Genomic DNA, 14,586 nt, shown 5'->3' on the forward strand with positions numbered 1-14,586 from the left:
ATCATTTTCAGTTCACCACAACAGAGATGACTAGAGGGAGGGACAATTTACCTCCCCCCCCCGTTATACTGATGTCGTCTTCGACCTCGACATTCAGAATGCCAGTGGCTTTATTGCCAGGTTGTGGGAAAATATATCCTTCGAGGTATTCTAGACACTACAAACAATGTCTGCCATTCCATGGGCAACAGCGTTTATGCTGGACAGCACGCTTGGATGGGTGCTACTAGATTCTATGGAGACCTCCAGGTAATGAATATGCTATTTGACAGAGCGAATGAAGGTAGATTTGGCACTGGAGTGCTTTAAGGACTGCCAGGCTACAGCTCCCTTTCCCCTTTTTACCAGCTATACCAGTCATGCGAGAGGTTCTGGGTTTAATGAATGAGCCATGCCTACTGATGGAGGCAGCCCTCTCCAGCAGTCAGTGCAGCCTTTTCAAGGCTTCAAAGGAAGGCGTGGTGGCAGAGGATGGGGGCAACAATAGATGCTAAAGTCCTTATCCTATTCTTCACTAGCCGATATTGCCCTTAAGCAACTTTAGATTTCCTTCCAATGGTCATTTAGGACCTGTAGGATTCACACTTTGATTTTGCCTTCCTGCCGGCATGCAGTTATTTTGGACAACCTTCAGGTTGTTCATTTTGGTTATGCCCTCTTCTTGTTGTCTATACATCTCCTCAATCCACTAGGTTGTGGCCAGACATTGGCAGAATGTGCTGCCATTTTAGCCGCAGTAGTCGGAGACTGCTCCCCAAAGGTGCTATTGAAGTGGTACCTGAAGCATAGAGGAGCACCCAATGTTGCTTCTGATACCTCTTATTGTGCTAGAAGAACAGGGGCCTAAGGCTGATACTGGGTCTCGGGGCTCCGAACACCTTCCATGGATAGGACAATTTCAAGATGCTTAAGCCTTGTATCCCAGGAACTGGATTGTGTCCTTGTGCCGATCCTGAAGGCTTACAGGCTTTTCCTCCGATTTGTCATGTGGTCAGAGCACTACCGGTTTACCGTCCTGCCCTTCTGCCTTACTTTGGCCCCACCAGATGATCATGAAAGTGATGTCCGTGGACATGGCTTTTCTTAGGTTTGCAATACATGTACCTCAGCCACTGGCAGCTAAATGTAGGCTTGTCTCAATCGGTTTTGAACCACTTGAAAATTATGATTTTATTGCTCTGCACCATGGGGTTCTCCATAAAGAGCTGAACTCCCATCTTCAGCCTGGGCATTCTTCGCGTACTTCGCTTTTGATTTCCTGAACTGGAGTGGTACATAAGATGGAGGTTGGATAAATCCAACACAGCAGTGTGAATATCAAGACCACTCCAAAGCATTCATGGGGGTTCTTTGTCATGGGTTTTCCCTTTAGAATTGGCTTCCTAGACACTGTGACTTTGAAGGCTCTTCTGCTTCCTCAGCAAGTCCAGTACATTCAGGGTACGATTAATGTGGGTGTATACCACTGAGAAGAACTCTGTTAATATCTGATATCTTAGCCATGTACTTCACAGCCTTGCGAGCGCATGCATTTATTGTGCCTCAGCATGCTGGAGAAGAATAATTACCTTGATGTTGGCCTTACCTGGACAATCTCCAGTTTTCACTACTTAGGCACTTACATATCACACTACACGGGAAGCCTTTCATTCACTGAATATAGGTCAGATTTTGGCAGGACTACAGTTTTTTATTGTTTTCTAGAATACATTGCAACTGTCGATAATGGGCAAGGTCTCACTGGCAAAGGTATTCCTGCTGCGATACCCATGTGTGCCTGCGGGCCTCATTTAGAGGTTGGCAGATCGGTACTCCATCACAAACATGACGGATATCATGTCCACCTTATTACAAAAGCATTACAGTCTAATGCATTTGTAATAAGGCAGGCAGGAGATCTCTCAAGTATGTGACAGAGAGCCAGGTGTAGAAAGAGTAGAAATAGTGATTTCCAAATGGCAATTTTATCCGAATTGCTGTTTGGAAATCGCTATTCCTTATGTATGAACATTTTTGTTTTCCTACTTTCGATTCCTGGTGGGTCGCAAATTGACCTGCCTCATGAATAGTAATGAGGTTGGACGCAGTTTGCAATGTATTAGGAATGGCTGCCATCACTGGGATGGTGGCCTGAGGAGGGCAGCAGACCACCATGTTTGTGATTGCTTTTAAATAAAGGTTTTTCTTTTGCTGTTGTTAAAATGCAACCCGTTTTCCTTAAGGAAAAACGGGATGTGTTTTAACAATGAAAAATGAAACATTTTGTTTTCATTTTTTTAAGAGCAGGCAGTGGTCTGTGGTTCCTCTGCCTGCTCTTAACAAATGTTTTTCCGACATTCTCAAAGGGGAAGGGGTCCCACTGGACCCCTTCCAATTTGCGAGGGCATTACCACCATCTTTGAGTTGGTGGTAAAATATCAAGGTTTTCCAACCGCATTTTGGTCACAAAACCTTGAGACATAACGCTGGATATTGCTGCTTAGAAGGGGCGCCCAAACACATCCCTTCCAAATAGCGATTTCTACACCCAAACTGCTATTCTTGGGATTCACAGTTTTGGTGTTTAAACATCAGGAAAAGCATTTTGTAATCTCAAATGGCCCGATTTTCAGATTTGTGGCACTTGCGATGGCAATTATGCTTCGTACATATGCCCCAAAGTACCTGCCAGCCAAACTCTAAATTGGGACCTATATCCCTAGCCCTTGAAAAATTGGATCGGCAACTAGTATTCCTGGTGTTAGCAGGAAAAAAAAGTAGTTGGACACAAAGTTGACCTGGTGGAAAGGTGGGCTGGAGGTCTCAGACATGTAATTGTTTTAAATTACAACATGTGTATTGGCTTAACACTGTCTGAAAATGCCGGACCTACTCATGATGGGTGGTAATGTTCCGAGGCACTTTTCTTACATTAGGCAAGTGGGTAACGTATGGGCATTTCAGAATGTTACGAAACTTCCACCATTCGCAATCAGTATTTCGCTGTGGAGTATACACCCCTTTATACAGATTACGGGGGACATGACAGTGAGATGTTAGAAGACAAGTGGATACTAAATATAGGGGGATTTGTACCTAGGGAGAAGATTTGTTACATTGGCAGAGGCACCCTTTTTCTCAGAATAAGGGCATGGGAATTCTGAGACTGGCAAGCCACGTCCAGTGATTCCTGTGACACAGTGAGACCAAGAGCTGGACTCAGTAGCATGCATGTGTGCCCTTATTTGTTGAGCGTGACTACCATCACTTGGGCTGTGTAATGAATGTGCTTTTCACTAAAAGGACACACCCAAACCGTGCACTCCCCTACAGAGAGGCAAATGTACCACTGCACCTTTAAATCACACACTTTGCACAGCACTCCCAAAGGTGAGGCAAGAAGACAAATTCTGGTGCATTTAAACTGACACACAAGTTTATTAATGCAATATTTTAAAAAGGCAGGCCGAATATATCAGTAATTGCAGACTCCCAAATGCCTATTAACTACAACAAACAATTAGAATAAAATGCAGTATATATACAAATAGCAAAGAGTAGAAAATATATACATATAAATGGTTAGGAACACCTCACTGACTGATTCTGCAACATCCTTGCCAACTCTAGCTGGGGAAGTCCTTTCAACAGCCCAGGAAGGAGTTCAGTCAGGGCCCAAGTTCCGTCACCTCCACAGCAATACGTCTATTCTATGGTGAACTTCCACCTGGCCCCCGAAAGCACCCAGCTTTAATACCATTACTCAACGGGAAGTTAAGCTTCTAGAAAATCTTGCCCCCTTCTCATTAGAAAAAAACGAGCTGGCTGGTACCCGTCTGCGTCAAGGCCAAGACGGAGGCTGGCCAAGCTCCCATGTTTTGGCTCTGAGGCAGAGTTGTACATTCCACAGTACACTTCTCACAACATGTTCCAGTTCACTCTGGTCAGTGAAGAGCGAAAAAAAAGTGAGGAGCAGAAAGATCTTGAGTGTGCTGTGTACGCAGAAGTAAGGCAAAGTCTCATAACCCAGACAACTTGCAAGCACTGCTGGGCACACAGAAAAGCTTAGAGCAAGGTAGAGTCAGAAAGCAAGATGACATGAGGCCACGTCAAAGCCAATAGTAAGAACTCATAATATTAATGTACTGTTCTACTCCATGACAGCTCCCACTGAAAAACAAGAAGATTACAAGACCGAAGAGAAGCAGGCATATGCAGGACCGTCTCATAAATCCAGGCTAGGGGAAAATTACACACTAAAGTCAGTTAAAATGGTGGTAGTTTAAGGTCATTATAGGGTGCCAAACCCCAAGAGTGCCTCTTTCACTACAGGCTTTAAAAGACTGACAGTGGTGCCAGCAGCAAATTATGACAAGAGGGTCCTTTTTACCTGTTGCTTTCCGTATAGAGTTGCCTGTTGGCCTCTCCTGTGTTTTAAATTGGTAATTTACTCCTTCCATGTGGGCAATGTAGAGCATGTGTGTATTGTATACATGTGCAGTTTATTGTGGGTGGAGCATTGTCACTTGGGTCTGCTGCAACATGGAATCGCTTTTGATTTCCTGAACTAGAGTGGTACATAAAATGGAGGTTGGATAAATCCAACACAGCAGTGTGAATTTCAAGACCACTCCAAAGCATTCATGGGGGGTCTATGTCACAGAAGAGAGTTTTTTTTTTTAGGAGTATATGTAAGAGCCGCTGCCCTTTCCTGCTCCATTGTTCATTAGACGTTTTACACCAACATGTGAAGTGGTAGTTAAGTGGGTGTTACACCTGGCACCATTGGTGTGGGTCTGCCATGCATTTTTGCCTTTGCATCCTGTGTTTTTGCTGTGTGTTGGACTCCGTTTTGCTGGTCTAGATGCTTTGGGTACTTTGCCACTGCTGTTCAGTGCCAAGGTGCAAGTGCTCCCTTTGTAAATTACTGTTATGAATTAATGATGCCATGATTGGCATATTTGGTTTACTTGCCAGACCCTGTATAGTGCACTGTGTGTGCCCAGGGCCTGAAATCAAATGCTGCTAGTGGGCTGCAGCACTGATTGTGCCACCCACAGAAGCAGCCTGTAAAATCTAACTCTGGCCTGTCATTGCAGAGCCTGTGTGCAGTTTGGGAATGCCATGTCGACTTGGCAAACGCACACACTTGGCAGTCCCTAAACCTTCCCTTTTCTACATATTATTCACCCTTAAGATAGGCCGAAGGTACCCCTGTGGACAGGGTGCATCATATGTAAAAGGTAGGACATGGCCTGATTTGTGTGGCATGTCCTGATAGTGAAATGCTGTTAATTTTGTTTTTCACTATTGCAAAGTTACTTGTTCCCATAAGACAGAATGGGGAGTTTGTTTATAACATCTTATAAACATAGCTGGCCCTGGGAACAAGGTGGAAAAATAAAGTCTAGTATGCCTGTACTCGGAATGTTAAAGTGCATCTTTTAGTGAGGGTGATTTTTACATTCTGTGTTTGAAAATACCACTTTTAGAAAGTAGGTATTTTCTTGCCTAACCATCCAGTGTGTCCTCTGCTAGATTTGTGTATTACATGTCCGGCTTTTGGATGACAGGGGCTTTAGAGGGGCAGCAGCTCCAGAAATCTGATGAGCCAGGGCTGGGCTGAATAGACCTGGGCTGCATTTAGAGTAGGGGGAGGAGATTTCCTTTCACCTGAATGGGCCTGGTCTGCCTTCAACAATGCTGTCTCCACCTCCTGCCAGGAAGCTGCACCAGTAAGGACAGAACTGGTTTTGGCTGGGTACAGACACTCTCTGCCTTCAGAGAACAAAGGATTTTGGCGTATAAAAAGAGGGCCCCAGACTTTTAGATCACATCTGGGAATCTAGAGGAACCTTTACCATGGAGAAGAACCAGAGAAGCTGAGGAGGAATACTGCCCCTGTGCTGTTTGTTGTCTGAGGTTTACCTGCAGTGGCTGCTTGCTGCCAAGGAAAGGAGAAAAAGGACTTTGCTGTTTGCTTTGTCATCTGCTTGCAAGAATATCTCCCAAGGGCTTGAAACTGAGCTTGCTTCCTGTTCTGAAGTCTCACGGACGCAAAGACTTCACCACCAGCTCCCCTGAATTTCCTTGCTGGGAATTCCAACCGCCAAAGAGGTGCCTGCTGCTGTTTAGGACCTCTGGAGGCTGTTAATCGCTGGGAGCTGGAAAATTGATGCAACATTGAAGAAGCGTGCTGCATCCGCACCTATTTCTGACGCATCGCCGAAGAAGCCGCCGCAGCGCCTGCCGCGGCTCGCTAAATCGCCGCACGATGCATCGGGTGGCACGATCTCTGAAGTCCGAGGTCACCGCACCGACCCCGATGCAAGCCTGCTGTGCTGCTGCATGAAACCACGCATCGTACCGGATCGACGCATCGAGGCGCCAAGACTGTCGCATCGTTGGTGGATGCAGTAAGAAACAGACGCATCACCTCCACACACATTAAGAAACCGACGCATCACCTCCTCTCTGGTAAGGAACCGATGCATCACCTCCCCTGCGCTGCAGTACGGAACCGACTCATCACCCCTCGAAGCAAGGAACCGACGCATCACCTTTCTTGTGTGTAAGGAACCGACACATCACCTTCCCTGCGGCCATTTTGTTTGTTTTGCGTGACACATCCAAGGTACTTTATGATAAAAGTGTTGCATTTACAACTTGCATTGAACTGAACTATTTCTACCATTTGAAAGCCTTATTTTTAATATTGTATTGTGGATTTTTGTCGTTTGGTCTTGTTTTGGTTTAGATAAAGATTACTTATTTTTCTAAACTGGCGTGGTGTCCATTTGTAGTGTTTTCACTGTATTACTGTATGTGTTCACAAATGCTTTACACTCTGCCTCTGAGATAAGCCTGTCTGCTCGTGCCAAGCTACCAAGGGGGTGAGCAGCAGTTATTTTAGGAATTTATCCCGCTTACCCCGACTAGAAGCAAGGGTCCCTATTTGGACAAAGGTACCTACGTTTGCCAACTAGAGACCCCCATTTCAAACAATGGGGAAGCCTTTCACTCTTTTGTACCTTTGTTGAGGGTCTTCCCTGACATGAGGCTCCCAATTACACTTCAGTGTCATTCTGACACTATGGAGCAAAGTCTAGAACTGGACAGTGTGGGAGGAATTAGCATATGTTAGCAACTGTCTGAAACTATTCCCAGAGTTGAAATACATAGTATCCGTTTTGGGCAAAAACTACCTGCTGGTTTTGGGGTCTTACACCACTAGAGTCTGAGCAACTGTTCTGTGCTTCAATGTGGCTGTGGTTGCTGGCTGTCCACCTCTTTTCAACAAGTTTGGGGAAAGAGACCTTGAAGTTGTACAGCATGCTTAGAGGCAAAACGCCTTTAGCTTTTTTTTTTTTTTTTTTTTTTTTTTAAAGATGGAGCCGACTGACTGCTGAGGAGTCAATCAAATAAATACTTTCTAGAAGAGGGGGACTGCGATGTCCTGTGGCAGGACACAGTTTAAAAAACTGCCATTGCAGCTCACTGAAAGATCTGCCCTGCCAGGCCATGAGGTGTGAGGCATTCAGACCTCAAGTCGCATGCCCCTAGAGAGTGGTGCTCAGAAGCACTCATGATGGTAGAGTGCTTATAGAAGCCACCAGTGGATTTCTGTCACAGAAGATGTAACAGTTCTGATGGTTTGTCTAGGCAAGATTGATATATTTTAATTCTTGGAGGAACAAATTCCAATTCAAAACAAGTTGATCCAGAGGTGAACAAGTCCTTTATTTGCACTCTCACATAGGAGTGGGTATGAAGGATGAGAAAAAGAGGTGGCACAGACAACACGTGTTTCGCCCCCTACATGGCCTATAGGCCTGGGGCTTCTTCAGGGCTGTACAGTAAGTGTAAATAAAAGCCATTTGGGAGTATGCAGATACATACAAAAGTATATAGCACGAGAGTTTAGAGATAACAAACCAGTGGGTCAAGATGTGAAAGCGCGTTGGGAGGAGAAAGCAAAACGAGAGGATGAATGAACAGGGTGATAGACATTACAGAACAGCGAGTATATAGTTGACAGCGGAGAATTAGTGAGGGAATGGGTAGTGCATAACAAGGGAAAAACAAAAAGGGGGGGTTTTGTAATGCAAAGGTCACGTGAGGGTTAGAGAGGGAGATGCAGTAAGTATCAATATGTATAAGTTTAGATACAGTGTGTAACATATTATAGAATAAAACACGATAATGATCATAACACATGTCCATATTTTAGAACAAAGAAAAAGCAGTACGTGATTATAGGTCACCAAAACCGAAGACATCAAGGGTTCCATAGGCCACAAGTCATTTAAGTGTACGAGGAAAAACATTGTTATATACAGTTGGTATGTCAGTAAGGGCCATAAACAGAGATTGAACACGTGGTTGTTACAATATACAGGGTAAATGGAATGTGATCCACATAGGTGCAACGACAAAAAATTGAGAATTTCGACAAGTCATAGAACATGGAACATAAAGGTGAGGTAACGACAATAACAATGCGTATATAAGACATTGAGGGCCAACAAGACATTATTATATGGAATATAGATAAGTAAAGGTTGTATATTTACAAGGTCGGTACCGGATCACGGGCAGCAAGGTGATGAGTTGGTAATGAGTTGGTAAAGGGTTATCACCTGATAGTGAAAGAGGCTGACAAAGGAGGTAACCCAGTCACAATACACATAGATGATTACATACTAGAAGCAAATCGACAACTTGGGGATAACACCTGTTATGAACTCCTCACGAGCGATCCCACCACAGATATCCTCAAATCTATCAAAACCAGACTTGACAAATGGTATACCTTGGGACTTATATCCCAATCAGAAAAATCATTCCTATATATACCATACCCCACCATGCCAACCCTCTACCTCCTTCCCAAAATACATAAAGGCATCTACCCCCCACCTGGAAGACCTATCATAGCAGGAATCAATTCCCCTTGCTCACGGATAGGAGAGTACGTGGACAGAAAACTACAGGGACTTATGAAAGAAATACCGTATTTCATCCAAGACACAAAAGACATTCTTAATAAACTCCAAGATATAACTTGGGAATCAGATTTCATACTAGTCTCTATTGACATTGTTAGCCTGTACACATCCATCGAACACCGCGATGGATTAACTGCAGCACAACTCTCATTATGGACACAATCAGCCAACCTATTGGAAAGCAATAAAATGACTCTTGAAATGCTGTTCTAAAATATGGACATGTGTTATGATCATTATCGTGTTTTATTCTATAATATGTTACACACTGTATCTAAACTTATACATATTGATACTTACTGCATCTCCCTCTCTAACCCTCACGTGACCTTTGCATTACAAAACCCCCCCTTTTTGTTTTTCCCTTGTAATGCACTACCCATTCCCTCACTAATTCTCCGCTGTCAACTATATACTCGCTGTTCTGTAATGTCTATCACCCTGTTCATTCATCCTCTCGTTTTGCTTTCTCCTCCCAACGCGCTTTCACATCTTGACCCACTGGTTTGTTATCTCTAAACTCTCGTGCTATATACTTTTGTATGTATCTGCATACTCCCAAATGGCTTTTATTTACACTTACTGTACAGCCCTGAAGAAGCCCCAGGCCTATAGGCCATGTAGGGGGCGAAACACGTGTTGGCTGTGCCACCTCTTTTTCTCATCCTTCATACCCACTCCTATGTGAGAGTGCAAATAAAGGACTTGTTCACCTCTGGATCAACTTGTTTTGAATTGGAATTTGTTCCTCCAAGAATTAAAATATATCAATCTTGCCTAGACAAACCATCAGAACTTTTGCTAAAATTAGGGGGATAGGGGTCTCCCCCTGTCATCGGGCAAGAACCAGCACCTTTTGACCAACGCTTAAAACCTGGCGAGTAAGGGATAGGGGCCTTTCTCCCCTCTCTTACAGAAGATGTAACGCCTGCAAAAACTTTGTGGGGAGGAAATTAACACCATGTTTGGTGGCCTTATCTAGAGAACCAGAAGTGCTAGGCTCAAATATCACATTGCAATGGGAGGTGGATTCCGCCTCTATTTCTTTATCACTGCTGCAATCCGGGATGGGCTGTTTCCTTTGGCTGGCGTATTTGTGTTTGGCCCGAGGAAGATTCTATTCCTGCCTCAATATCGTTGGGCACTCTAGTAGAGTGTATCCATGTTTTTACCTTGACCTGTGTAGCTCATACATGTTTAATACCCTTTTTAGGAGTATGTTAAATGGAGCACATTTAATTGTATTAAGCTAATACATTGTGTCGAATATGATTTTAAATGGGGGAGATGTAAAGTTTGTTTGTAACCTGATCAATTTAGGAACATTTCTTAACAAAAAGAAATCTGTGCTATGCACCAATATGTAATCAGACAGTAAACCAGGTCCCCTGGATAAAAATATAAACTGAGCTTGTGAATACATAATATCTCATTCATACAAACAAACAATACTCAAGCCCTTAAATACAGTTTGGGAAAATTAGGCAACAAAGGGCCCAAAAAAAGTCCCACAATTGTGACTTCCCAATTAGTGGTTCAATCTCGAAAAGATGTGTTTTGAAATTACTGGTAATTGCTTTAAAGCCTGCTGCATATTTAGTAGTTACTTAATAAGCAACCATTATTGTCTGGGTGGACCCTTGATCATGATCATGTTGATATTTATCAGTGGGCTCCAACCTATTCCATGATAAGGGCTACTTATTTAGAATGGATTCATCCAGAGCTACTAATATTATTTGAGTTGTATACATCAAACAAGAGTACATGAGTGGCCACCGTATGCATGATCACAGGCTCTGATCACCTCAGTGTAGGATTGCCAGCAGTAATGTAAAAAAGGCCTGGTCAATTTGGAATGCCTCTTAGGAGTAATACAGCCACAGTTGCAATGCCCTTCTGGCACCAAGCTAGATATATTTGTAATAACTCTGCCAATTCTGCAAGTTGTATCACTCAATATCAGTTTTAAATATACTTTGGAAGTTATGGGTTTGTTGATTAAACGCGTTTTCGTCTCAAATATAGTCTTTTCGATTTTTGTCTACAGGAGAGCTCCCCGCAGGTCACTGAAGAGCTACCAGTAGCTCACTAGCTACTTGTTGGAAGAGCTTGATCTTATATACACGTTATTGGATACAAGTCCCTCTATTACCAGATATGAATTTTATCACCTTTACTGCTTCAAAGTACAGCTCTAATTATTATCCCTTTCAGGCCAGTTTAATATTGCTCAATATAAATATGCCTCTTTTTGGAAGTACTGCTCTTACTTTATTAGCTAATAATCTCTTTGAACAAAAGTGTTTCAGAATTATACCTTTCTTTAATTTATTAAAAAAGAAACGCAGCTCCTCATGGAGTAGTTGGCTTTCTATGCCAGGTATATTCCAAGAGATGGCAGAAATCTATCTCCCTGAGAACAGGAAATATTCTGCGGATTATCCCCTCCTTTACAGGGCCGTTTCTAGGTGTTTTGCTGCCCTAGGCGAGAATTGAAAAATGCTGCCCCCTCCCTTTTACTACCATCACTCTCTCCCCCTGTCATCCAGGTGTTGGGGAATAGAGGCCTGCTTTGGTGTCTCTCTATCTCATCTGGACTGTCAAATCTGTATTAAAGTAAGTCATCTGTGTCAATTGTTGTGGCTATGTAAGTTATTGCCCAGTTATGCTATCATGGGCTTGAGTTGGGAGAACAGTAGGGCTACTGGCCTCTACCACCTCCGATCACACCCAACACGGGCAGATACACAGACCCACGCAGAATCAAACCAACCCATAGTATGCTGCTTTATGGGGCGAGATTCTAGAGGCCGAGCAAGCTTTATCGTAGACAAGATATCAAGCAATGCCAGGATAATCTTTTTCGGGGCGGGCCAGGTACCAGCTGTACAATAACACAGGCACCCAGGACTCTTGGTACTTAACGGGTGGAAGGCCCCATGTGAGCTCAAGCATTTGCAATGCAATAGGTCTCGCTTTTACACGAGTTTAAGCTATTGGCATTGTAAATGACGATGCCTTTTATTTCTGTTTTAAAAACCAAAGCATAAATAAAAGGCATTGTCATTTACAATGCCAATAGCTCAAACTCGCGTAAATGCGAGACCTCGTGCATTGCAAATGCTTGTTCAAAATGCGACAGAATACTAATGTTCCATTCAAACGACACAAGTGCTTCCTATTACCCTCTTCAATGTAGTTTTACTTAGCTTGGGACAAAAACTTCTTGTCAGTTTTTTCATGCTCTGTAACCATCTCCAAAAGCTTGTTCCAAGCAGGAGACCACCACGAGGCCCCCACATGTGAGATCTGTAGTTTTAAGTGATGTCTGTTTTGTTTTTAATTAAACAGACCGGGACGTCACTTTTTGAGTTTTGTGCCAATATATTATGTACACGTTTCTGCTGCATGGTTTTCAATCTGTATTAAATATCCCGGAATGCTGGTGGGCCCCCATGGCAACAGTAATGTTAACACAGGGACAGGTGACAGTAACGGGGGAAGCACAGCTGCAGTACATTACCAGAGTACGGAGGCCAGAAGACAGTTATACAGGCTCACAGTGGCAGGCACTACCAGCAGAGGGCAGTGTAACATCTGTAAAGGTGCACAGAGGAGGCAGCACTCACGGTACACCTGCCGTCACGATACATCAACAGTGGACTGTAAAGGAAGGCATGAATAGAAACAGGAATATAGTGCCATCAAACTTGAGACGTGGCTTCTAAGCCAGGCCTGGTCCAGCAGTCCCTGTGTCGTGGTAAGGCTGTGGCCTAGTGGTGTTTTTAGGCCCTCGTTCCATCAAGGGTGGAAAAATGCATGTGTGCTCCAAGTAAGGCCTTTTGAATGTGAGTGATGGTGGGAAGAGGGGGTAGAGGGGTGGAACGGTGTATCCCATTATCACTTTCCCGACCCCCAGACTGCACCTCATGGTATAGCACATACTGAACGCATGTGAGAACATATGCAGCACTTTTCTCGTGTCCCGCAGTCGGCACACTGCCCAGGGGCACAGGCGGGTTCAACAGAAAAAGAGTCTCCATCGCCGGAATCTGCATGGTTCTCACTTTCTGGCCTCCGTTCAGTAGCGTGACAAAGAATGATGCCCAGCCCCTACTCCCTGCAGATTGTGATGAGGGGCCCCTGACTCTGCCGAACAACACAGATATTCATTGACCCCGACAAAATGGGGCACTGAGTCCTGAAGGGTTGGAGCCTTCTGTACCCTGGGACTGCATTACGCACATGCATGCATGTTTAGTTTTTTGCCGCCCTCCACCTTTTGCCGCCCTAGGCGGCCGCCTAGCCTTGCCTAATGGTAGAAACGGCCCTACTCCTTTAACCCTATCCAGACCCTACCAGAAGCAATTCCTCCTCCTTTGTATCCAGTTAACATATTTGCAATCTAAAACCAGCGTCAATAGCTGTCACTCCTCTCTGTCTTGATAGTAATATTAGTGTTCGCACACTAACCTGAAATTCTGATGTTCAGTTTTCAATTGTCTCCGACTGAGTAGATGTTCATCTATGTGTATCATCCTTGCTAAGCGTCTCAATCCCTTAGTCTTATAGCCTCTCACAACCTGTCTCTTTTGTTTGCCTTCACAGCCGGAGGCTCTTACTTCATGATTTCACGTGCTCTAGGCCCAGAGTTCGGAGGAGCAGTGGGGCTTTGCTTCTACCTTGGAACCACCTTTGCAGCCTCCATGTACATCCTGGGTGCCATTGAAATCTTTTTGGTAAGTGTCTCTGCGAATTTTGGAATCTGGTGTCATTGTTGCAAATAGCTGCTAGTGGAATGTGAGCAAGTGTTTAATATTGTTTAGCCAGTTTACACACACGGAAAGACAGGAAACTGTGGAACAGGTTCGGCCCTCCAATTATTGCTCAAAGTGGGTTGGTGCTAATTTCCTACCCCCATTTGCACTCATTACAAAGACCTTAATCTATGTGACCCGACTGGAGTGCTGCAGGCTGTGGGCTCACCCTGCCCTTGTTGGTAAGACTGAATTTATATTAGCAGTCTTGAGACCATCGGCCTCTGATCTCCAGCGACAGATGACCAACTTGAGAAAAGGGATACAGCTCCTCCAGGATAGATCAGAGGACGCTGAAGGGCAGTTGCGCCAAAATAATATCTGCATCATTGGACTCCCTGAAAAGATTGAAGATCCTTCTGTGGTCCATTTGATTTAAATATGGCTAAATCAGACTGTGCTCCTGGGGGAGTTCTTCTCTGCGGAGAGGGCACATAAAGTCCCTGTGTGGTCTTTAATCCCCCAATCCACTCCGTATCTCCCCTGGAATGCCCCCATGTCCAATGGTGGAGCACTTATTTTTGTTTACTGTGAGAGAGACCATATTTTCCGTGTAGCTATCAAACATGGCCTATGAGAACTGAAGGGCAGTAAAACCTGCTTCTACCCCTATTACACAAGATGAATATAGTGTAGAAGGCAGAGTTTCCTGGAAGTCAAGCGCACACTGCAACAATTAAACCTCTCCTATGGCTGGATCTTTACATAGTGCTGGCAGATGGCAAGATATTTTTTCATTGCACTGGTGCAGGTCTTGTCGTGGCTGGAAATGACAGGGC

At 44.2% G+C, this 14,586-nt stretch overlaps 1 protein-coding gene across 3 annotated transcripts in view; it reads left to right on the top strand.

Moving 5' to 3' along the window:
• The window catches only part of LOC146869338 (solute carrier family 12 member 6-like), an 836,907-nt gene that overhangs the window by 295,307 nt on the left and 527,014 nt on the right, over positions 1–14,586 (top strand). For all 3 annotated transcript variants that reach the window (XM_085651026.1, XM_085651041.1, XM_085650987.1), the window contains one exon: positions 13,599–13,729. In XM_085651026.1, coding sequence (XP_085507152.1) covers positions 13,599–13,729 — 131 coding nt within the window. The remainder of the gene's footprint in view (positions 1–13,598; positions 13,730–14,586) is intronic.

Source organism: Triturus cristatus, chromosome 1_1, assembly GCF_964204655.1.
Source record: "Triturus cristatus chromosome 1_1, aTriCri1.1, whole genome shotgun sequence".
NCBI lineage: Eukaryota > Metazoa > Chordata > Amphibia > Caudata > Salamandridae > Triturus > Triturus cristatus.